The 26,448-nt window shown below is 43.2% G+C and overlaps 1 protein-coding gene across 1 annotated transcript in view; it reads right to left on the reverse strand.

The window, feature by feature from the left end:
• si:ch73-335l21.1 (insulin receptor substrate 1-B) overlaps nt 1-26,448 on the reverse strand; it is a 48,124-nt gene that overhangs the window by 13,783 nt on the left and 7,893 nt on the right. The window contains exons 2-3 of the mRNA XM_055060301.1: nt 20,024-20,325; nt 16,707-19,872 (exon numbers count right to left, since the gene is read on the reverse strand). Coding sequence (XP_054916276.1) covers nt 16,707-19,872; nt 20,024-20,325 — 3,468 coding nt within the window. The remainder of the gene's footprint in view (nt 1-16,706; nt 19,873-20,023; nt 20,326-26,448) is intronic.

Below are 26,448 nucleotides of genomic sequence, written 5' to 3' on the forward strand. Positions count from 1 at the left end.
ACAAAAAAGTAACTTTTCTGCAAGATATAATAGTTTGATATTAAAGTGAATTATCCCTTAATATTAAATTAAAAAGCGTTGATTTCACTGACAGATTGTCTCACTTAAAACATGGGAAAATGTCTTGTTATAAGTACATTTAAAAAAATTTTTTTTTATCAGTATTAAAGATGAACTGACTTAAAAGAAGCTCCTATTTTGCTGAAAAGTTACTTGTAAATTACTTTTGTGTCATTCCAGGTGTACTGTGATATTTGCTAGACAGAAATACTTATTGGGATTTTGTGTTTATGTGCTGTGGAAAAGTAAAATTTTAACATAACATTTTTACAGGAAAGTGGAAAAGAAATAGGAGTCACTGGCTATAAAACGGTGGCCATGTTGCTTATTGACACGGCAACTGTACGCCTGCAGTAAAAGCGACAGTATGTGTGTAGCAGCCAGCCAGTTTTCATTTCTTCACACAAATCATTTCTTGTGGACTCAGAGGAGAATCCATGCAACAAAATCCCGTCACCCCATTTCAGATTGTAACTGCAGGCTTGAACTGTAAACCAAAATGAAAGAAAAGGCCACTCTCGCTTTATAAAGTTGACTGTCATCACATGTGCACATTTGGCAAAAAAAAAAAAACAACAACCAAAAAACCCCTTTGCTGTAATGTAAAGTAAATGTGATCTGCTGTAAAACAGCATACAGAGGAAACCGCTGAGAGGTGAATGACTGGACTGGATGGAGGCTGAAACTAAAACATCTATTAGTTTGAGTCACATTTGACTTCAAGTGACTCAAACGGTGACCTGTTGTTCACAGACAAGTCATTACTTAAGACTGGACGATCAGTCAGTACCAATAATTATTGATTCTTTTTTTTTTTTAAATACTGCCAAATGCTGGTGGCGTCACTCCATGGCGTTTTTACTTTTATTTTTAAGCATTTATGAGACACAACCTTAAACTCAGTAAATATTCTCTGTATTGAATATTCTATTAGACATATTATCTATTGATATTGATCTCATGTCTTAATATTTGTAATGTCTGCTGGGACACAGAGAAACTATCTGGATGATAAATGTAGATATACATCGCGGCTAAAACAATCAATCGGATTAATCGTGATGAACTGATTATTGAAATAATTATCAACTAATTTGATAATTGCTAAATGGAGAACAGACTAAAACAAAGGCCATTTGCTAAAAGAACAGCACCTTCAGCGAAGTAATTATGACAAAACTGTACAGAATATAAATAAACATTTTAGATGTAAGATTAAAAAAAAACTGTCTGTAAAAACGTTTTACCCAGAACTCCTTAAGTGGCAGGACTTTTGTTTAGCTTCAGCTGAGTCAAATTATTTAAGAGAACTCTTCTTTTAGGTTCTCTTTGTTGTCTGATTATAAAGAGGACAAATAAAGTTGCAAGGTACAGGAGGGGTACCAATAAATCCAGCATCAGATGAATTTATGTGTCCTGTTAAAGGTCGGCGGAGGCCGCTGGGGACACAAAGTTCCCGTTTCGTGTAAATTAGCCGCATTGTGACGAAATCACCGGTCCGTTCCATACGGGACGTAATGATTCATATTCAGATCCTGCTGAGGCACCAAAAAAACCGGAACCAAAACGCAACCAGACACCCTGTCCCCTACTAATTTAGTCACAAAAACACATCATAAATATAAACAATTTCATTAATTTGAGGTGACACTCTAGAAGAAACAGAAGCAGTAAACAAGGCTGGTGCCTTCCTCCCTCATCCCCCTCATCTCCTCAATGTGCGATTTCAGCTTGTTTACTCTTGAACAGGTACCACTAAATGAGTAAACAAGAGAGTTAAGAGCATTTCATTTCCTCTCCACTGCCAATTTGAGGCTGCTAATGCTCCACTTAGGGCGCCGTGACGCCTGCAGTGGAGAGGAACATTGTGTTGACGGCGGTGGAGAGGTGAGTGTGAGCGAGGAAGAGGAGGAGGAAGGGGAGGAGGCCCACGTGTTCGCGCAACAGAAAAGCGACAGCAGGACGTTTCCCAGGGACATAAAGCGACTTGTTGGACAGGAAGTCTTTTCAATACTGAGCAGATGTGCAGATGTCACTTTTCTAAATATGGACGGACGAGTTCCTTGAAAGTAGATCATAGAAAAATGTGCGCACCCTCAACTATGACATTTTTCCTTCCACCCAACTTTTTATGAACCCTTCCGGGTGATCCGGCCAAATTTGCAGTCCAGCGGTTTCTGAAATGGGGGAGGTTGCACTTTCCAGGCAATATCTGGTTATTACGGTAATTTATTGAATTACATCATACAAGTGTTGACTGATGTTTTTATGATGTAAAGCACTATGAGCCGCCTGGTCGCTAAAACGTGCTACACTATCATTCAGGTGCCATGCACCTGAATTATCATTCAGGTGCCATGCAATGAAACCCTAATATATTTGCCCTGCTTGAGGCACTTCAACCACCCTTGATGTGCAAGCGTCCCAATAGTTGTGACGCCACAACCATTTCTTTGCAGTAATGTTGAGACACCGTTTAGTTATGTTCTGCGTTTGGTCTTCATCCTCAATGTAAAGATTTTAATTTTTAATTTGTTCGTGTTGTTGTCGTTTATGCCCATCTGTAATTGCTTATTTTGTAGATCAATACCTCGGTTTGCTAATCTGTAATGTTTGTGTTTGTAACATGGGATTTTTCTCATCACCTAAATCTATCTTAGGTGATGAGAAACCTATCTATTTTTTGGCCTATCACCTATTTTTTGGTTGGGAGATTTGAGCACAAATCAAACCTGGGCACAATTTTATGCAGAATTTATTTCCATGCTCCTCAACATCTGGAAAATGATCAAATACATTTGAACTGCTTCAGTACCTTGAGAAACCCTAAATTCTTGATAGAATATTGAAACATTTAGGGATGATTGATGAATGTATTAACAGACGGACGAAGAAACCGATAGTTGAATGGTCGGACAGATCGATGGACACAACGATGGACAGACGGATGAAGCAGCCAATGATTGTTTGGTTGAATGGACGGAGCGATGGACGGATGAAAGTATAACGACAAATGTATCGATTACCATAATGATGATGGATGAGTGGTTTGCTTATAGAAATAATTTGAGGAAGAAACCAATGGATTGACACTTGGAGAATCTGGAAGTTTTCCACTGCATTTCTTTCAGTTCAATCCAGCTTCATGTCAACTTAGTGATTACTTATATAGCATCAATTTATAACCAATGTCATGTTGGGGCACTTTCAATTCCATCAGACACACATTCTGAGCAAGCACAGTTTATTATTCAACTAGTTTAAAAACTGTTCTGCCTCAGGAAAACCCAGCAGATTGCAGCAAGTCATTGTCCTGCAGGGTTCACCAAGCAGGTAGCGACAGCAATCGTCTCCTGCTTATTCAGACCTCGAAAATACTTACATCAAGTTAAACCACAGATTTTTCCGGGCTGGTGAAGGGCCCTGACGCAAACGCGGTCTGCTAAACGCTGCAGTTTGAGCGATTCACAAGACAAAAACGCACACGCTTTCAATCAGAGGGAGGCCCAGCTGCAGCGCTGACACTGAGGTGACGCTGAGGTGAGGCAGCGCTCTAAAGGTTAATGACCGTTCTGCAGCCAGTAATGGCAGCGGTGAGCAAACACCTCCGCCGCTTCTAAAGGCGCAGTGTTGCGAGTTACGTAAGGCGGGTGTCGGCGCCATGTGTTCCCTCTCTCTTTTGCCCTTCCTGAGCATTAAAGACAACTTGTCCCAGATGTGCTCAGGTGGTGAGGAGGCTATTATGTCGACTCGTGGCAACGTACACAACTCTGCACCCGTTTACACTGGGAACTGTCAGCCAGGGCCCTGGTTTCTTTCAGATTCCTGTTGGCTTTCTGATCGCTGCGCAAACAGCTGAGCATTGTGTCAGGGTTACGCAACTGAAGGGGGTCTGCATGTGGAGGTTCCTCCTATAGCTTCCTCTCTGCAGGCTGCTGGAGTTGAGCAATCCCAAACGAAGTCAAAGACGGCGCTGCTGCTAACAAGGTTCTCGGGTTTTTTCTTCTTCTTCTTTCTTTTTGTAAAACAAAACAATGGTTTAGCTCTCACAACAGTGAGACAGTCTGCTTAGCCTTATCATGTATAAGCGATTGATTTATTTTGCGCTGTAAGCTTAGAGGCCATGTACAATTGCAAAAAAGGAGATTAAATAATTTTACATCAAATTCATTTAAACTATTCAGTTTCAATACATTTTGGCTGAAAATTGATTAAATAAATAGACATGAACCTAATCTGTCACTTCTGATGTAGCTATAGCATTAGCTCAAGTTCTCATAGGAACAGCTTTGAAACATTTGAATAACAAGCCCATAAATACAGATTCTGTAAAGTTTTCATCTTCTGTACACACTTGTGGGTTACACTCGGGATAAATTACCCTGATTACGTTCAGATTAAGAAATCCAGTCCAGCTCAAGCATTTGAAGACATATTCCTAAAAAAGACCCCAAGAAGCATTACATTTCTGCAAATAAATCTGGTTCATAAACAAAACAAAAGAAGAAACTCAACTCAAGATAGGAAATATTGTTAACAAAAACATTGAAAATGAAATAATAAAAACAACAAAAATAGTCAGCAGAGCGCATCGGTCGCTCAGACCAGGTCTTCCAGTTTAAATTGGCTTAACTAAACCCAACTCATGCGGTCTAATCGGTCCGAGAGGTTAGTAGAGAAGCCCAAGCAGGTGGAAGAAAAAAAGGATTTCAAAGCGGCTCCCCCCGTGAGAATAATTTGACCCCCAGCAGCGGGAGACCGAATTCCCGCTGCGCTGTCACAGTCAGCACTTCGGCCGGCCCCAGGATCAACTCTGACCTCCCCGTCGTCCTGAGCGCCCACCGTCTGATTCACCCGGAGTCGCCGCAGCTCAAGTGGCAGCTCACGCAACCGGAATATGAGCCATGGAGCCACGCAACCTCGCAGACGAGCAGCTTTGTAGCCCGGCCGGTCTGCATGCGAGAAATGGCTCGTTAGTGGACGGTAATCAGCTTAGTGCTCCCCAAACGCCCACCGGCGCTAAGCTCTTTACAGACAAACCTCGTTAGAGAGGTAGATTTTGATTGATGCCAAGACTGGGAACACACGCACACACGCACACACACACACACACACACACACACACACACACACACACACACACACACACACACACACACACACACACACACACACACACACACACACAGATCGTGCCTGAAGCATGAGAGGAAAGAAGGAGGTGGTGATGGTGGCAAACACCTGAGGCAGCAGAGAGAGGAGTTTGATGGGAAGAAAAGGAAGGAGTGAATGCTGAGAGGGAGCACAATGAGGGAGGGACACAAATAAGAATGAATGTGTGTGAAAAACTCCCTCCTTCGTCCTCCTCGTCCTCCTCCTTTCCCCTCCCCAGTGCACTCAGTAACCCCGGCGGGTCGGTGGGTAGCAACTCCGTTCTTTAAGGCAGCGCCCAACTCGCTCAGAGTGCAGCATACATCCCATACCACGGCGCACAATCGCTGCTCTGTGGCCAGGATCACTCTCACACACACGGAGCTGGAACGTCGCCCGGAAAGCACACGTGGATACACAGCGAGGGTGTGTACACACACACACACACCTTCAGTGTAGCAGTTTTCATGTGTCGATTTGATTTTTTTTTTTTTTTTTTTTTTGCCATAAAAACTCCTCAGCTCAGAGTTATTATTAAAGAGTGCATTGCAAAACACGCTACCTGTTGAACTTTTACACCTTTCACGATTTTTTTCATGGGATTTTATGTGACAAGTTAACACAAACTGCAAAGTAAAAGAAAATAAAACACATTTTTATTTATTTTACAGATATAATCTCATGTATGGTCTCTATTTGTATTTAAATGCTTTACTCTGGCACCTCTTAGTAAAATACAGACCCAATTAATACATAAAAAATTAAAGTAGATATATTGCAGATTAGTGAGCAATTGTTCGATGATATTCTAAATGAATCCTAAACTTTGGTTCATATGATCATATAACTCAATTTAGCTTTGACTTAAGTATTTAAGTTGCAATTAGAGCTGAGAATTATTGTGTAAATAAACGAGTATCTTTTCTCATTTTTTTCCCCCGATTATTTTAATTTAATATGAGAATTCATAAAATAACAAAGAACTGCAGATTTGCAACTAACTGTTTACCCGCCAACTAATTTTGAAACAATTGAGAGATTAGTTAGGAAACGTAAAAAGCGAGTCAATTATCGCAGCGTGACGAACGAGAAACAGAGAATTTTAAAATCAGAGTTTGGGTCAATCTATCTGGAACATCTGAGCTGTGAAACTGGATTTTGGAGCAAAGCAATGACTCTAACCACACAGGCAGAGGTACAATGGAGTGGTTTTGATCTAAGCATCAAAGAGAAATGGCCCAGTCAAAGTTCAGACTTAAATCCAATGGAGAATCTGCAGCAGAACCCTCTTATTGTAGCTGTGCTCTATATTGTCTTGGTTTATCAGATAAACTCAAATTAAAATACATTAAAATATTGTGTTTATATAATTTCAAATGAAAATCTTTTGATATGAAAATCCTGCTTTTGTTTCTTCTCTTGCTGCTAAGAGACCGTTTACCCGCTCCTTTCAAACAAAGTTTAAAATTATTTGAATGATGGCCACTTGCACTTCTAAAAATAAACTCTTACTTCATTAAAAAAAAAAAGAAAGAAAACCTGACCTGTTTGAACATCATCCAACTTGTCAAGTTGATAAAACAAAGTTCTGTTCAAAGCGCAAATAAAGTGTCAGCTTGAGACCAAGATCGTCTATTAATCTGAAAAATGTAAATCCGGTTCTATTAATCATCCTCGATGTGTTTTCATGTTGCACAAAAGCGCCGCTCACACACCGGAGTGGAAAGTCCTTGGAATATGATTGCAAGAGAGAGAGAGGGGAGAAAAGGGGAAAGTCTGGATTTGGAATAAAAGAAGGGGGCAAACAAAAAGTCTGCAGGGGGAGAAATGAAAGGGCAGGAAGAGCAGAGAGAAGAGGGGGGGACAGCGGAGGGGCAGATGGGTTTTGTGGAAGACAGAATCGGCGAAACAGTTCGGACAAAAGAGAAAATAGGTGTGTGTGTGTGATTGAGACAGAAGAAGGGAGGTGAAATCTATCCATTAGCTGAAACGCTTTTGGCCGATTCCCGCTTCCTGGAAGGTGGTCCAGACGATCCGTTTGTGCGGGTTTTTTTTTTTTTTTCCCCACCAAAAGACTTGTGATTTATGTGTTGTCATGCAAGCGAGTAAACCAAACAAACCCAAGATGTGTTGTTGAAACTAAAACACTTTGAAGTTACAGAAAGAAAGACAGAAATAGAAAAAAGCAAGTAAGAAAGAGTTCAGGTGCGGTTGGCAATCAGTCACGTCCAGTGACCAGTTCAAAGCGAGAAGATCTCACACACACACACACACACACACACACACACACACACACACACACACACACACACACACACACACACACACACACACACACACACACACACACACTTCGGTCCGTCCAGCGGCGCCTCCCGGACTGGCCGAGCTGCCAACACAATTCACTCCCCTGCATGCGAGCGCATGTGTGCCAACTGCATGCGAATAAGGCACTAGTCAGTCAAAACATGACTGGAGTGCTGAACCATTAGTCGAGGATTTACTACCAAATTACCATTTGGATGGCCGGGCAGTTCACCAGCACAACACAAACACGCAAAAGCAAAAAGGGTCGCAGTCGACTTCCTGTGAAACAACCTTTCCACTGGCAGCTCAACTGAAAGAAATGCTTTTTTGTTGTTGTTGTTTTGCCAGACGAGGGAAATTAGGAGAATTACTGAAAATTAGCTGCTCTGGTTCTGATTTATTGGATCTGAAAGTACAAATATCGTCAATTTTGGAGGAGCTGTGCACGCGCCCAAAGGAGCGTAAAGCACTCCTGGGGGAAGTCACCGTCCAACGATCAAAGGCTGACAAACATTAGACCTGTGCAAAAATCTGAGGAGGGATTTTATGGGAACGAAGATAAAAAAAAAAAAAAAAAAGTTAAAAAATACTCCGGGTCAATTCGCCCGGAGCTTCACCAGAAACGCTGGGCTGCTTGAGCGTTCGTTTGTTCCTTCAACAATGCAAAGCCTTCAACTGAGGTTTTTAATTACACCCACAAATCAGACCACATTTTCATGACATGGCTGTTAAGGATTTTTAAGTCTTTTTAATTGGATACCAGAAAAAGGGCTTGCTCGAACTAAGTTTACTCCAACTGAACGAAGCATAAAGTAAAATTGCCCCTCCCCGACCTGTTTCTGGGCCGCTGCCAGTGCCTTCTATCCCTCCTGTTGAGGTGACTTCTAATTGAAGCAGGCATTTGCAGTTTATGTACCAAAATCTGAATGACAATAAACACCTTTTTCAAATTTCCTACAATTCTGAATGATTAAAAGATGAAAGTCAGACACTTTTGCTTCACGTTTTAAATACTAAAAGGCATTAACACAGAGTTATGATTTCGCCCACTCTCTGCTTACTGTTCAGTGACGCCCACCACGGCCAGAAAAGGTTGTAAAACTTTGTTAAATTTATTTCTAAAATATGTTTAAACAGGACACACACAACCCGCGCTTTATATATTTTCCCATTTGGAGCAATTGAACGTGTGCCACAACTGTTTGCGCTTTTGGGAGCAAATAAGCTGGTTTCTGGATTTCATCTTTTTCAATTTGGCTCAGCTTCACCGGGTTAATGGGATAATAAAATAAACTCACAGATTAACCTATTTTTACAAATGATTCCCAAAGAAAAAAATTTATCCGTTCTAGTCCAACAACTTCCTTCGCGCTGCATCATCGAACAGAGTCTCTGAACAGTCGTTTCGTCTGATCTTTGATCCGTGACTTCAGGGAGTTTGTACATCTGTGCTTAAACCTTGCAGAGGAATCACGGCGGTTATGAATCAGCAGATAAAGAGGCGTTGACGTGCGTGCGACAGTGCGATGAACTTGCGGCGAGGGGGATCCGCCTGTGAGGCGGGTAATCCGACCGGGTCGAAGTCTTCCGGAGGAAATTAACCGAAAGCAAAGTGAGTCTGATGATCTGTTGGCGGTGGAGGAGTGAACGAGACGAAGAGAGAGAGGGAAGAAAAACACACAAGGTTTCATCACCGGTTTTCACCAAGGCAACAAAGATTTGCGTCAAACGGTTTCTGTGGAGTCAAATGTTTTCTTTCCTTGATAAGTTTTGATGCTGAAGCGAGACAATAAGAGTCAACGCAGGACTGACGCACACTGACTTCAGTTTCTTTCTGCAGGATGAGTCAGGCTAGTGAGCAGAAAGGTGAATGAAGCTGCAGATTCAGACTCTGTTCATCACGCAGAACCAAATACTTCTGTTTCTTCCACTGCATCAGAATCAGCGGACTGTTCATTTGAAGCAAAAAAAAATAATAATAAAAAAATAAAGCTGCATAATAAGCTGAAAATACTGATAGAGCCGGCATCGAGGTTTTAATAAAACAATTCCTTCTCTTTATTGTTCACGTTTAAATTCCTTTTAAAAAGATGCCAGAGAAAGAGGCAGCGGTTTTTCTCAAACTGTTTGAATCGTAGCATGCCGAAGCCCCTCCCACAATAGTTGCTGCACACGACCAAGGTGTCACCTGTTGCTCAATTACAAACACACTGATACTATTTAGAAACATTTTCTGGTCACAAAAACTCAGTCCAAGTGTGAGAAGCATCTTAAGATGACGCCGCTTCAGATCACCGGTGGGTAAGCCGGAGAAGCAGGTTTGTTCAGCAGCCGATCGCAGACTCAATCAGAGCCAACTAATTTAGGAGCTAAAACAGCTGACAGTGCTACAAGGAAGTACTTGCCCCTCTTGCAGACTTCTTTAGTTTCAGATTTCTTGTCACACTCAAAGGGTTTTGGTTCTGTTTGACTAGCTTGATCCAGACCTGATAACCAGATGAAGTGAAACTCTTTGGAGGGTGAATATTCTGCTGTATTTGGGGTAAAACCAGTGCAGCATTCAACACCTTAAACATGGTGGCAGTAGTGTGAAGGCCAGGGTCTAATTTCACTTAACTTATGGAATCATAAGTTGAACGTCCAGCTGTCTCTTTTCTCAACAGGCTTCCAGGATGCAGCAAGACAGAGACAGTTTGAACTAAAGGACAGCAGTTTTGAAACATCTGTGTTTAACTGCTTTTCTATGACGTAATGATCATATTTTGAAGAAAATAAAGAAAGAATAAAAGAAAATTGAAGAAATTGCACAGATTTGTATTGTACAATAGTTTACAGCTGCTGTGGAGTTGAAATCACTGGGTCACACAGAGCTTTGCATATTTAGAACAGTGCTTGTCATCAGCCCGATCATCCGTCACAGAGCTGTTTGTGTGCGCGTCTCGCTCTCAGCCCAGATTACCCCTCCGTCCCTCGGATTTCCCTAATCAGACCGAGTCAGAAGACCAAGATGAGACGGCGATGCGATCACACGCTCCGTGCATTTACAGGTGCAGCGTACGGACGGACACACAGCCTTCAAGGCTCCTCAAAAAACCCAAACAGTGGGTTAGCGTGGAGTTAGTGCGTCACCTTCTTGAGCAGACCACCCAAACAAATCAAGACCGGACGCATCCTTGACTTCAACAAAAACACGCTCCAGCTCCCTCAAATGGATCGTTGGCAGCTTTGCTCGGTGAAATTATTCCACAGACATCTAAATACATGTCTGAGGAATGAAACAAAGATTAACAGAGGAATATGGAGTTTGTTGGGCCTGGCAGCCATCCCCATGCAAACACATGGCTTTATTTTTGCTTCAGTCTGTCTGGGTAAATCCCGTTGTGTAATGCTGTAATTAGGCTAATGAACGAAGGTTGAGTTTGCAGCAAATTTCCATTTTAAAATGAGTTACATAATCATAAGTCGGTGGGCTGAGCCACCCAGACTATACAATCAATTATACAAAAAAAAAAAACTACCAGAAAAAGAAGAACATTTGAAGGATGAATTAGTAGTTATGTAAAGTCTACGCTAAATAAACACAGCATCTAAATATCTAAATTAACTTGTGTGAAGCGCTTCGGGATTCAGACTTCTACCAACCCTGGATTTAGCCACCACGTGTTCAGTCCTGCTGTTTCTGCTGCACATCTGTATGCACTTACACTCTGCATTAATGTGAGCGGGGCTGTGAGTCACTGTGCTGAGCGAGGCATTCTGCCTTCAGCACAAAGCAAGACGTCTCAGCAGATAAACAATCACATGTACACGTAAACATATATGCATGTAGATATATATACACGTTGCCCTGAGCCTACCCCGCTTTAGCAGGAGGAAGGGGTCACATCCAATCCTCGAGCTTGTGTTTTACGTAACACTACCAGCGCTGTCAGTCTACACTATCATCGCTGTGGATTACACACCCTGCCAGACGGGTCTGTCGCACACAGGCAGACTGCTTTCTGCAGAGTAAGAGCGCACTTAATGGGCTGTTTGTCACGGAGCTGCAAAGCACAAATGTGTTCACTTTTCAGTGGCTACATGAAGACATAATGATCAAATACAGGATTGCCGCTTAAAATTGCAAACACTTTTTAGTCCCAGGTTTCAAAGTTTTATGTCAGATTTTAATTCGTGTCGCGTAAGCGAACTGAGGAGGTGTATGGCATCTAGTTGGCCTTGTAGCACTGCTGTAGATTTAAAAAAAATAAATAAATAGTCAAGAGTTTTGTTCTGAAATGAACAGGAACAATTAACGCCTTTCATTCTTTTCAGAACATTTCATTCAACACAGAGACAGAGCTAGGAATTATTTATTTAGCCTGTAAAGAGGATGTAAAGTTCATCTCACTGAAAAAAGAAAAATGCATGTGTGCAAAGCAAAAAACAGAAGAATGTTGAATTGTTAATGTTAATTGTCAGTTTTAACAACGATAAAGTGCAGTTATTTAAAAAATAAAAATAAAAAAAGCTGTGTGTGTCTCTGTAATGCTGTAGTTAATGTCCACAGAACGGTTTCTCTGCAGATAAAAATGTTCTGCTTGGTTTGATATAAAGAAATAGGTTTTTCCCCGTCCCTAAACTTGTCAAACTTTATGAAAATGAGCAGTTTTTTGATAAGAAGCAAAAAATGTACCCATAAGAAATTAGAAATCACAAAAGGTAGCAGATGGGTACTTGACCAAATCTCTTGATGCCAACTGCTGATGTAATATCTGTGATTTTGCTCAAGGGCCACAATTTGTTAAACCCAATTCATAAAAACAACCCCTCTGCATGACTTGCAAGCTGCAATACTGGTTCAATGAAACTTTATTTTACTCTCCGTTGGTTTCTGCAGCTTCCTCGCAAGTTTTTTCTGCATACTCTGCCTGCTGCCTGGGAAAGCAGCTGAAACAGCAGTCCCTAAATATTAGTGACCTAAATTAATGAAGCATGAGAACTCTTCCTATAGGTTTTGATCAAATATTAACTGCATTAAAACGTCGTGGACAAACTCTCAGTGAAACGTATCAAAACAGAAAGTGACTAGAGTTTTCTCAACATAAATTGCATTTATTTTCACAAAACGATTGTGACTCACATCTTGATCGGGACATCTCTCTACAATTTAAAAAATTACCTGAAAATAAAATGAGTGATTAACGCTTTTTGGAGGGGTTTCCCCATAGTAAAGCGGCTCAGTATTTCCTGTGGCTGGGAATAAATATTCCTGGCTTAAAACGTTTGCCACAAAAAGTTAAATATGTTTCTGCAGCAGGCATCATTTAGAGTGAAACAGTTCACTTCATTATCTTAACCATGAGGTTCCTTTTACACATTACATAACCAGAATCTAATAGGACCATTTCTGGCACACAAGCCATGTTTAATTTTAGCCTTTGGCCCCTTTGGTGTTCGCCCCTGAGACATACACACAGTCATTACCTATACTGGCTGATGACTGCTGGAGGGAGAAAAATTCCCCTGTAATTACAAGCAATCGTAAAAACACACCCATACTGTACATTTTTTGGGAGTGAAAACTGTGTCTCGACGCTGCTGATTGCTAAAGGATGAGAGCTCAGTTTGACAACGTTGTTAAACTGCAGTAATGGGATGGTGAGAAATGCTGTGCGGAAGCAGAGGAAGCCGAGCTGTATAACGGTAAAAAAAAATAAAAAAATAAGGATGAAGCGTTGAATAGAGCGAGCGTCAAAAACAGGGGAGGGGAGGAATTCCAAAAATCCATCAGCCCAGATGTCAGCCAAGGACAAACCGTGTGATGGACGAACAAAGGGAAGCAGCAAAGATCCAAAAACAAAAAAATTAAGATGGACGCGGAGAGAGGAAAACAACATCTGAAAGGGGGAAAATTATAGACTGCAGAGGAGAAGTGTCTCAGGAGAGGCCACTGGTCTTGGGACTTGTTGCTTTTGAGGACTGCCAGCGCGCTGGAGCAAACACATGCAAACAAAAGGATCATTTATTGGCAGCGGGAGTTAGGGGGATGCTGGATGCAGAGGATGAAAGCAAGGGGAACACTGTACAGAGGTATTCGAGAGCAGCATGACTGAAACGCTGGCCCCATCTCAACATTCACAGCCAACGTGTAACACCTCCCCCTCCATGCTGCCCCGTGACATTCCCAGCCGCCAAACGGCCCCACCGTGGGACCCAGCAACCATTTTTATTTCAAAACACCCCATGCTTTCACCAACGTAGCCATCATTTGGCAATAAATCCAACACGCTGTTGCACGGAAGCAGGCTACTGATTGCTCATTTCCATCCGAGAAATCTATAAAAAACCAACCGTCAAGTTCGGCTTCCCTGCACACACACAAACCGCAACAACCCCTGTATGAATATCTTGCTAATGCCTTAAATTCCTCATTAAATCCATCTGTGGAGCCGAGCTATGAAATGTTTACCACGAAACTCCCGAGCGGCTTAATTCTGATGCAGCTTACAGTGCAAATCATGAGAAGGCAAGCAGAGCTACTTCAACAACAAGACAGAAGTCCCAGTGTGGAAGATTACCAAGAGTTTCACTGACTCATATAAATCCAAATATCCACTTACAGTCTCTGCTATCTGCTGTAGCTGCAAGCATTTATTTCTTAGAAAGTACCCATCATTTGGTGCAGACAGCGGTTCAAAGAGAATGTTTCTCCGATGACAAAATGTCTCGTGGAGACTTAGTTTAGTCATTGTTTAGCTGGGGTGGTCCTTCAAAGGTTGGAAAGCTGTGCCTTAGAGTAAGAACGGATGTAAACATGGAAAAATAAAATGATGTAGATGTAGATGCAGGAAATGAAAACATAAATGTCATTGATTGCTGCAGGAACCATACTCTTTTCAACCACTTCCTATGATTTTTCTCACTGGGTTTTTTTTTGTTCCCCCCCAATTTCTTGTCAAAAAAAAAGATGTCAGAAAGTCTTTACTTTTTCCACATTTCTTTGCGACAGACTTATTTCAATACAAATTTGACTATTTCACTTTTCAGAAAAGCTCAAATTTATAATCAATTTAAAGATTTCAACAAAATAACATCCAAACTCACTGCAGTGACGCACAAAATTGAGAAGGTCACACTTCCTTGATCATCCTTGAAATACTTGTGTAGCCTAATTGAAATCCACCTCTGCCAATTTCATCTTTGTCAATGTAAGGCCACACAGTCAGTGCATAGAGCAAATACAATGAAGTCAAAGTAAAGGTGTGAAGTTCTGAGAAACCAGCTTATGTCAAAGTATAAATCCGAGGAAGTTCACAAAGCAGCATGAAAAACACTGAGCTCTCCATAGCTTGAGGTTGGAAGCATATTAGATCTACAAAGATCCATGATTCCATACTCGCAATCAAACTGAGTAGGTAATGAAGAGAGGTGGCAAAAATCACAACTATAACTAAGATGGAGAACCAGATGTTCCCTTGTGGAGATTGGAGAAATATCTAGAAGGTCAACCATTGCTAATGCACTTTACCTACCAGATCTTTTCGGTGGAAATGCCAGATGGAAGCTGCTCTTCGATAAAACGCACATGGCAGCCTGAAAAAGCACCAGACCAGACCGAGCAAAATCCTCTGCTATAATAAAACCCAAACAAACCACCTAATCCTATCATCTCTGGGGTAATATGGTTAATATGTGAAGTATGGTGAGGTTAGCATCATGCTGTGGGAAAGTTGTTTGCCACAAACTAGTAGACGGTGGGTTGACATCAGCTAAATATAGAAATCGTCTTGAAGAGGACCTGCTCCTCCACTGCACACTAGACATTAGACCAATTTACCTTTAAAAAACAGCCAAGATAAGAAAGGAGGAGGAGTATCTGGAAGTCTTTGAGTGGCCCAGTCAAAGTCTACACTTAAATTCAATTAAACACCACTGGAAAACCTAAACATCACCGTCCATTAATGCTACCTATCCAACCTGACAGAGAAATAGGGGGTTTGTGGAGGGAAATTGTAGATGACAGCCAAAAACAGCTGTACCAAGGTAGTAGAGGAAAAACCCAAGACGACTTGAAGCTGTGATTGATTCCTGAGAAAACACTAAGTTAAACCTTTTGAAACTCTTTTCTTTTTACAGGATTTGGCAATAAAACATTTGTAAATCTTTCTGAAAAAAAAGCTTGTATCTTATTATTGGGCCCCATTTGTAGCTCAAATTGTGGAAAACCACAATTTGAGCTACAAATTGTGGTTTTCATGAAAGTGAATATTTTCTGATGTTTCATTGTAATATGAAAATGATTTTCAAAGCACCACATTAACCCTTCCCCAGGCTCTGGCCTTACAGTGAGAGATTTTAGATAGACGAGTCAATTTAAACTAGCGTCAGCCTAACTGAATTTCTAAGTGCGACGCTTCAATGGGAAGACTGATGAGAAGATTTTTTTAATCAATTATGTATTTAGTGTTTTGTCATTTGGTTTTTTTTCAGAGAACGGATGTTATGGTGCATAATTAAGTAGTATGCAGGGAAAGCATGTGCTGCAGCAAATGATTCTGTTTTACATTGTCTGCAGTTTGTCTGTTGGAGATTGTGTATCTAAGTTCTTTCTGTTTGTATAGATTTATTTTAATGCTATGTGTTCACTAATTGGGCTGGACTTTCCTATTATTGGGACAATAATGCATCTGTTCTATAGGATTGAACGGTTCCCTTTGCTACAACTTGCACATACGGTAGATTTGTTTGACTGTTTCTTCTCTTTAACGAAAAGCACAAAGGGTCAATCGGAGCAGAATAATTCTTTTCATATATAAGCAGCAAATGATGATTAAAGATGAATACCAACAGTAAAACTTAAAAAGATGTCATAATTCATTATTACACAACACTGGAGAAACAAAATTGAGAAAGATCTCCAGAACATAGATTTCTTTTCATTTTTTATGGCTGGACTATCTGGCCTACCCTAATCAAATCCTGTACAAACAGAAGTTTAAGGCCCTCAAAGGGAATCGATGCTGGAGGAGCCAAACTAGGTTTCATATGCAGGTATATTGACAGTCTTATGAGTAAGACGACTGTAATTTAATTTGAGCCCAGTTGTGATTTAATTGCAAGCATTGATCAAAGACACTGGATTATCTTCAGAATACATTCTTTTCACTTCCAATCTTACAAACGGCAAACAGGATTCAAATTCCTACCTGTTCCCTCTTTGTTCCCGTTCTGATGTGTCCGTAGCTCCTCGGATTTGTAGAAGTCGATGCTGGCGTATGTGTTGAGGCTTGAACTGCTGCTCCCTCCAGCTGAAGCCCCCACTCCCCCAACCACTGAGCCCGAACCAAGAACAGAGAACAGCCGAGATTGGGGCTGGCCTCCTGTGGCACCTTCCAGGCCAGCGTGGGGACTCTCTTTGTTGACCAAGTCCAAGTCTATGTAGTTGAGACCCTGCTCTGTGGACAATGTCTGATTGTTTGTGGGAAGTGACTGCTGTGCAGGGAGTGGAAATTGAGTTGGAGGATCAGTGACGGCACCATTCCCCCACAACATGCTCTCAAAGCCGAGGCGGCGGGAAACAGCCTGGGCATGCTCTGGAAAGAGGGAGGCAGTAGAAGAAGAAGTAGAACCAGAGGTGGACAGGGAGGGTGTGGCCACAAAGGTTTCCGAGCAGTGCCTCCTGCGTCCCTGGGGATCAGCACGGATTACTTTAGCACCCTGGTCTGGGTTCAGTCCTGATTTGCCCAGAGGGAAGTCTAGACCCCGAGAGAGCACTGAAACAGAAGGATCAGTTCTTGTAGGAGAGGGGACTTTGGGGGAGACACTTGGTGATGACCGAGGGGCAGTATTGTTGCTCAAGCTGAAAGCCATCTCTGTGTAGTCTCCACAGGATGTAGGAGACTCTATTTCAGTCACTGAGGGAACACTGTCTCTGCTTTTCCGAAGCGGTGGCTCAGCAACTTCAACAGTTCCTTGACACAGACTATCAGTACCTTCTGTACAGATTTTAGGAGCATGAGCAAGAACCGGGGGTGTTGGAGGGGTGTGGAAAGGTGGGAAAACTAACTGGGTATTGGAATGGGGTGAAGGGGATGGTGAAGGGCCAGGGTCCATGTTGACATACTCTGATGGAGTTGGTGGAGAGACAGGGGCAGAAGGACTGTGAGACAGGGGGATAAAGGTTTCTAGAGATGGAGTTGGTCTGTTTTGAGAATGCTGGTGACTTGAGCCGTGATTCAGCAATGATCCATGTCTCAGTCCTCTACCTCGCCCAACTCCTACACCAGTCCGGCTGCACTGCTCCCCTTTAAACTCAATGCTTACATACTCTCCAGGGCTCTTAGGTTCTGGGGGTAAGGGGTTCTCACGAACCCTAGGAAGAGTGTTGGCCTTAGATACATCTACAAATAGGCTTACTGGTCTGCTTCTAAAGTGGCTACTTTGCTTTGTTAACCCACCGGAGCCCCGCCTCTGAGCAATCTTGCTCACCTCTTTGGGCTGAGATCCAGTTGTCACATTAACCAGAACCTGGTTAGTCCTGTCATCGTTCTCTCCAAGACTCTCACTGCTAGCTGAGCTGGAGGAGTATGAGGACGAAGAGAGTGATTGGTGCCGTCCAGTCCCTGAACCGCCAGTTGGCTGCTCTAGATGCCCCCCTGAGTTTCTGCTGCCACCTCCTCCTCTGCTACAGTTCCCATTGGGGCGTCTGCCTCGTCCGGGCCCATCATCAAAAAGCCCAGAAGTGGGATTATGTTTGTACGATCTGGGAAGGGAATAGTAGGAATACACCATTTTTGGGAGCGGCTGTTGCAAACTGGTATCTAAATGGCAGGTGTGCTCATTTTGAGGGGGACTGCCATTTACAGAAGGTGCACTAATAGGAGACATGTTCATGTAGTCGCTACCAGCTCTGCTATCGGCACTGCCAACCCAAGCACCTTCAGAGAGGCTTCCACGCTGGTCAGGGGAGCAACTGCTGTTGGGTGACATCATCATATAGCCGTCAGACACTGGCAGGTGACGAATCTGCTGCGGGGGAGACACGCTATTGTTGGGGGTCATTGCCATGTAGTCGTCAGCAGGTTTGGAATCTAATTCTGGAACACACACAGTCATTGTCTGACATGAGGAGACAGGAGGCTGGGTGACTCCTGGTAGCATGGACATGTACCCATTGTCCACTCCTGCAACTGCCCCTGGACCACCATCACTTTTTAACTCTCCTGCTACATCCAAGTACCCTCCTACACAAGAGCCTAAGGTTGATTCCCTTTGAATAGATGAGCAGGTAGATGCAAAGGACTCCCGACTGGTGCTCCTTGACATAATGGCATAATCAGCTGAATCTTCATCTGTAGGTTCTTCAGCTCTGCGCTGGTGTGGGGCCAGTCTTTCCAGGGCCATAGGAGGCAAGGAGGCACGCTTGCTCAGAAGCCTGCGTTCAGCCTCACATTCACGGCTAGAAGATCGACGCAGTACTCTCCTAGTCTGGGGCAGTGAGCAATTAGTTGGTGTTCCTGGCACAGGCTGAGAGCTGGACATCATGTTGCCTTGATTACTGTTGCTGACACTACTGCTGGTCCCACCTCGTTGACCCATTAGGATGTAGTTTGCTCCATCCTCGCCAAGGCACTGGCTACCAGTGCTGCTGACAGAACTTCCTGCCAGGATTGGAGAGGGTAGAACCGTGTGATCTCCAGGACTGGAACCATACTCATCTGAGGAGCCATAATCACTGGGTGAGCATGAGACTGAGGTATGATGAGAGGCTACACGAGTATAAGCACCAGACCCTGGAACAGGACCAGCAGATGTGATACCTCCAAACTCAGATCCATGCCCAGAGCTGGACGAGAGACTTGGGGCTGGTGATAGGCATGGGGCTGGGGTTGAAATGGAACGCATCAACCCAAAAGGAGTTTTAGCAGCTGTGGTTGGGACCGAGCGGGCTGACTTTGACCTGAGGATTGGGGTGGTAGAGCAGGAGCCATTGCTAGAAGGACTTGTGTTTACACCATGTAGCGGAGTGGATCCTGCTATCCCATCTTCACTTTTCCCTCCATCACTGGCGGTGCGGGACCTCGGGAAGCTGTGCCGAGGTGTGGGAGAGGCACTGGAACTGCCTAATGGAGCTCCCGCATTAGCACCTAAGGTAGGCTCGGTTCGGGGACGGCGGAGGAAGCCCACCTGACTTGGAGGGGGATTGGGATGGTGGCGGCGGGAAGGAACACTGATAGGATTGGAAGCTGTGGCACCTCCTCCAGGACCAGAGTTTGACTGAGACTTTGTGCGCTGACGAAACTCCTCACTCAGGGCTTTCATGGCCTCCAGCAAGGTTTCATGCATGTTCTGGGCCACCACAGAATCATCGACCTACAACACAACACATAAAAGTCAACAGATTAAAACCGAAAAAATGCATTGTGCTTGAGTTTCAAAGCAGTTTCTAGTGTTGTTCTTTACAGTTGTGCAGCTGGAGAATGTCAAAACCCAACACAGACACAACTCCAAGTTACACGCTCACCTGCATCCAAAACTCGCCGGGGCCCGTCACAGCAGAGCGTCCCACCTCGACAAAGAAGAAGTTTTCTGAATGTCCGCAACGCCTGACGTTCATCAGCTGGAGCACCACAGCGGCCGCGTCGGAGTTCAGCTTCACAAAGTTTACAGTCTTTTCGGTAAGGCAAAGGCGATAGATGCCCACCAGGTTCTTGGCCTGACCCAGTCCTTTAGGCCACACCTTCACCTGCCAAACTTCTTTGAACGCAGGTCCTGGATTTGGCGCTCCATAATCCCCTGAACTCGCACTGTCATTAGGATTTTTACCTTCAAAGACAGAAAAGACATTTGAAGGTTATGGGAAAGAAAAATAAAACACACCAATGAAGAAAATCAAGGAGTGAGTTTGACTTTCATGCACATATTATAATTTACCAGATGTAGCCACCACTATTTATCTGTTGGTAGAAGGCAAGGGGGTTTTATTATGAGTGTCATGCTTATGCTGGGGCTTTGAAATAGATTTGGAATCAGATCTTGAGCACAAAGTCGGCATGTATGAGCTTGTGAGACCGCCTCAGAGTACCTGCAGGCCTCATATCTGAGGTCCCATTTGTCAAGCACACTGGCATCTCAAGAGCCTCACACCCACAACCCTGTATGGAAAAGCCAAACAGTCAACAATTGAAGCGCTGCACTAAAACGATGACTGCGAGAGAAAAGCCGCAATTATGGAAAAATCTTCGGCAAACCATCATGGAAAATGCTTCTTACGTAAACCTCCTTTGAAACTAAAGCAAACTGATGATGCGCTAAAATAAAAGCTTCTCTGTGAAACTGTTCGCAGCTGAAGGATCAGCTTTCCACGGAGATGTAGTAATGCAGAAAGTCTGCTCTATGTCTTCAACTTGCTTTGTTCAAAATGTTTATTTAACAAAGGCTCAGGACTTGGTTAGCTACTTTTTTTTATTATTTGCGTGCATATTTTGGGTTTAAAGTCACTGTTTTGTTCAGATCATTGACGCTCAGCATGTGATGTTTATCCTCAAAAGGCACCTTCCCTCTGTCATACCATGGCACTCGTGAAGAACAGGGTTTATGTTTAGGCTCAATTACTTCCACCCACAAAAGACAAAATATCTCCCAGAAAGTATTTTAGCATTAAAAAAAAACCAAAAAAAAAACCATGTGACTCATGTTTTGGGTGGACTAGGTAACTCCCTCACTAAATATCTTTAAACATGACCGCTATCCTTCAGTGTCCCACATTTCCAGGTTCATTATGTTCCCAGACTCAACACGTGTCTGAACATGATATTCTTCTACCAAGTAGGATAAATCAATGTCAAAACCACACCAGAAAAACCGCTAGAAACATTTGGAGCACCTGCCTCATAAGTCTACCACATCTGGTATTGACAGAAAAAGTGTTTTCCTGACAGCTGACCGAGTAAAGATTCATACACCATCATGGTGTGAGGAAAGTTGTTAGCTTGCTGTAGTTACATTTTGGGTCCGTTGTACTGCACATCAACTCATTGTGGTTTGAAGACGAATCAACATTGGTACTGGATGACTTTAATGGGTTTTTTTTTCAACATGTCAGTGTTGGTTCAACAAGTTGATAAAGCCGATAATAACTAATGTTTCCATGTTGGTGCTGCTTGTGTGTTTGGGTCCAATTTGTTCTACGTCTTGATGATACTTTTTTTTGTTTTTACATTTTCATTCATTTTTCTAACCTACTTTGGACAAGGCTTCAGTTGTCAGCTGGCCTTAGATCATTGGACCATGATGGGAGCTTATGGTCCAATTTGTGCCTTCAAATCGCCCGGGTCCTGTTGCCGGGAAACAAGCCCAAATCATCACCTCTTTCATAAATTACAAGCCACAATTATTGTCTTTCAAATTGTTCTGTGATGAGGTTTAAAGTGCTAACTGAGGCCTGTAGAGTCTCACGTGCAGCGCCTGCCTCCCAAGGCTGGACATTGTCACGCAACAACAGTGTCTTCAGTCAGAGGCCTCATCAGAATTGCAGCGACACTGACTGCTAACAGAGATCCTTCCTGCCCACTGCATCACCATCCACAATGACTCTTTGAATCTGCTCAGATTTATGTTATGGAAACATTTAAATTAATTTTGCGATAAATAAAATATTTGAGTTGAAAGCCTTTTGAAACTCCTGCTTTACCAATTTGCTCCCACCTGATGGTGACCCGTTTCAGTGTTTTGATTGGCGGCACCTGACTGCCACTTTCACTTCTACATATTGCCTTTGGGCTTAACTTTTGTGTAAGAAAGGAGAATGTTGAATCCGCTGTGTTCACAGGATACGTTTAATCCAGAAACACCGTCTAATTTTATCAAGTTATGACGCTAGAACCCCTCTAATTGAAAGAGGATATACTTTAGCAATGGAGAAATAATTTATCCAAATCAGAAAGTAGTTTTACCACAGCATAACAAATCCAGGCTTCTGTCTGGATGTGCGAGCTTCTGCTTTCCTGCTGCAAATTTTGCAATGAGTACCATATGGAGGCAAGGGACTCCGCGTACACTGTGGTCGCCCTGTTAGACGAGCTTCTGTCATGACGAATATTTTTCCAAAATCCCAACACACAGGCACAAAAAACTTGCAACAATAAAAGTGACAGGCCTGAAGCGTCCCCGCTGCGTCTTCTTTCAGTTTGCCCCCGCAAAAATGGAAGATCACACTATAGGAACTCGAAACAGACAGAGAATAGATGTTTTGTTGAAAACCAGAGAGGCTGGGGATTGGCGGCTGTGTGTGTGTGTGTGAAGGCACTCCCCCACGCACTAGATGGGTGTTTTCATGCGCTGCTTTTCACTCCGTTATGCTTCCTCGACATGCGATTTACAACAGGAAGAGGTACTTTGAGGACCTTCCAGTGGGTCCAAAGACATACGGGATTGTAGGAGATTGTACAGATATTGTGAGAACAAGTGGGAGGAATGGTCACTCTAGAAAAGATTTACAAAAAAATTTAGATTTTTAGCCAATTTCGTTCTGAATTTTGCCAAGCTGTGTAGTTCATTCTGAGTCAGTTCTTCATGCAAATATTAAATCCCCCCAAGAACTTTAACTTCAAGACCCTTGCAGAAACTGATGCTCCTCTGCCAAACATCACAGCCCTTTGCTCATGGTTACATAACACTGGTTTTGCTCCAACATGGAGCAGCATCAATTATAGTTGCCCCCCACCCAAAACAGAAGAGTTTCTGGAACTCTTCTTATTTCTTTTTTATTGTTGTTGTTGTTGTGTGTGTGGGTGGGTGTGTGTGTTTCTATTTGGTCACCAACCAGCAGAAGTCCGTTGAGAAACTATGAGCATGTGAGCGTGCATGCAGCCCGGCACCGCCTCTATAACTCACAACGAGCCCTCAGAAAACAGAGCGGCCCTCAGCCGGACATGGAGCCAAAGGCCGATGCCGGAAGCGTGTGAAAACTAAACACACCTGCAGGTCGACTGAGGATCCGATGATGAAGCCTTGCTGGTTGCATGAGGGCGAGAACTTTTGGCCAGCCTTCGTGTAACCTTGAGCAAGAGTTTTTGTTTCAGCGTTGCGTTCCCCGCCTCCCTGTTCAATAAACTAAAAACAACCCGCATTGGCTCTTTTCACACACCATGTGTTAACTTCTATTTCAGCATGAACTTTGCAGACGTACGCACAGCTTGCGAGCGGCACCCCAACACTGGCATCTATTCGTGGTCATTTATATGCCAGCCTGGATCCAAGTCCTTTGAGATCGCGGGAGGCTGTGATCTCGACCGGTTAGAGCAGCTGAGTTCATGCGGTCGCGGCAGAAAGCTTTAAGACGGAAAGAAATCTGGTTTTCCAGACTTTACGGGTGCTGCGTTCAAAGTGAAAGTTTGCATCGAATGCTAGGTTGGTTTTAAGACGGGTCACATGAATGGAATGAAACTGCTGAGAGAACGAAAATAAACTTAATCAGAGAAACCTTTTTCCAATTTGGTTCAGCTAGAGAAACAGGCTAATAGGTGACTTGCTTGTCGGAAAGTAAAACTGCCATCTTTTACCAGTTAGTGAACACACCACACACATGCCCCGCCAGGATACAGAGACTCCATCTACCCGTCCCTGGGGTCTGTAAACATTTTAGCCCCTTTTTTACTCTGCAAATTAAGCCTCATTTAGAGCCACAATTGCTATGTGACCTTTGGTTTTAAACAACCACCATTTTATTTCTAATTTAAGCTCTTAAAATAAAAGAAAAAGAAATGTCTGCCAAAACACGACGGACACAATTCCTTCCATTGGAGGTCATTTGTGGAAAATGATGTAAAAAAAAAATGCTTAGATTAGCAAACTGCCTCAATGTTAATGTTATTGTATCTACACTTAAAAGCATTAGTTAGGCTCTGGAGCTACAGGTTGCAAACACCTGCTTCATAGATTCATCCACCTATAGCTCATTATGTCATCCATCTAATCATCCACTGATTTGTCTTTCCATCCATTTGTATCTCATCCATCCCCGTCGCATCTATTTATCCCGCCTTGTTGTCAATCTGTTGCCTGGTCCATCCACCATTCATCCATCCATGTGAGTCAGTGGCTAAAGGAAGCTCTTTGACACCTGAGTGAAGTGTCTATGCTTCAAAATGTAACCTTTAAATCTGGTTAAGTAGGGATTTTCAATGTTAAACATTTTACGCAAACTCCAATTAGGTATTTTCTGCACAATAGAGCACAAGGCACAAGCGGGTGACTGAGTAACCGAGGGATCTAAACATGTAATTGTGCAGAAATTTCTCCGCTAACTTTCCATAAATTCTGGTGGAGATTGATCCAGATCTTGAGCGCTTCCTTTAGAACTCAGTTCATGGCTCAGCTTTGGCAGCGTGAGCACTCCCCCGGTCGGCCTTAAGTCATTAAGAAGATGAATGGGACTGTTAAGGGAATATTAGGGGTGCCGTATTTACCCCCGAGGCTGCAAGAAGCCTGCCGAAGCGCTGTCAGCAGGTCTCGGAGTGACAGGCTAATTACTGCTGAGATTATCACGCAAATCCTCAGGAAGCTGGTCTCCTGCAGCCACTTGACAGGATTCAGGAATTAGAAGTTTTTTTTTGTTTTTTTTTTAAGCCGTCTTTGCACCACTACCTTAAATCTATAAAAGAGCCATTAAAATTTGCAAGAGAACAAATTTAAATGCTTCGAGTTTATAGGAACACTTCTTTCTAGTCAGTTAATGCTGCCTGTAAATGACGGAGAACTACTCTGGCGCTTGCTGGGCTCTGTTTCATGTTTCTGACCTCACTGCTTGAACGCGCAGAGCTAGCAGACCGCAAAAAAACAGCGCTGAGATGTTTGAGGCCTAAACCATCGTTCTTTACCCCGGTGTACACTACCGTTCCCCCAATACCTCTCCAGCGCCAGCTCCCCAGCATGGACTGGTGCAAACTGTGAGAGAGGAGGAAGATTTCCAGGCAGCAACTTGAGTTTAATCTCTGGCTGCCATGTTTGCCTGATCGTTTCTCCGTTTTCCTTAAAACGCGTCTACTTCCTCGCTCTTCATCCACCTCCAGCATCGGTAATCCCCCTCCTGGTCCGAGCCAAAACTTCAGCACACAACTCTTCCTCAACATCGTCGTCTGCCTTTGGGGGGAAATCTCGCATGTGGTTTGTGTTAGTCGTAAAGTACAAAACAAACATTCAGAATGTGAAACAATCAGTGACACGAACGAGGTGAGGTTTGCCATTCCTTCGTGCCCAAACTGAAGTTAAAGGCTGGTCTGGGGCTGAGTTAATAAAAATTATACTAAGCGAGGGGGAAAAGTCAACAGAGGACAGAAATTAAGCAATTAGATGAAGCTGCAAGGTCGATCCCCTGTTGGGCGCCCCGCGGACACAGCAGTGGAATAATACCTGCTGACAAATTTAGTATGAAACTTCAGATGCAACACAAAAGCAGAGGGCCAACTTCAGCCCCCTAAATCCAGCTGTTCTGTGAAGGCCTCAGAGCTTCATTAGAGAACAATAATGAACCAGGCAAATCCGGAATATCAAGGAACACAGCAGAGAGATCAGAACGATGTGGAGGAGTTCAGAGTAGGGTTAGCTTATAGCACAAACTCTTGTCAGGATAAGTGTTTGAAAAAAACACTTATCCTGTAAGTTTTTGTCTGTATGAAAAAGGGTACGGTTGCCGCAAATCGTGTGGAAATAAACAGCAAACAAGTGGAAGAAGGTGCTCTAAATGCTGTAGATGAAACTTTACAGCTAATACGTAAAAGATCGTCCCTCCAGAGCTGATGAAAGACGGACGGAGCTCACAACACAGGAAACCCGTCGACGGCTACAGAAGAGATCCTGAGCAGACGTTTCACCTCCCAGGATGGCTTAGTTCAAAGAGTATTTATGTGTCAGAGCAGCCTAGTCAAAGTCCAGACCCGCGTTCAATGG

This window comes from Poeciliopsis prolifica, unplaced genomic scaffold, assembly GCF_027474105.1.
Source record: "Poeciliopsis prolifica strain line A6 unplaced genomic scaffold, Auburn_PproV2 SCAFFOLD058, whole genome shotgun sequence".
NCBI classification, from domain to species: Eukaryota; Metazoa; Chordata; class Actinopteri; order Cyprinodontiformes; family Poeciliidae; genus Poeciliopsis; species Poeciliopsis prolifica.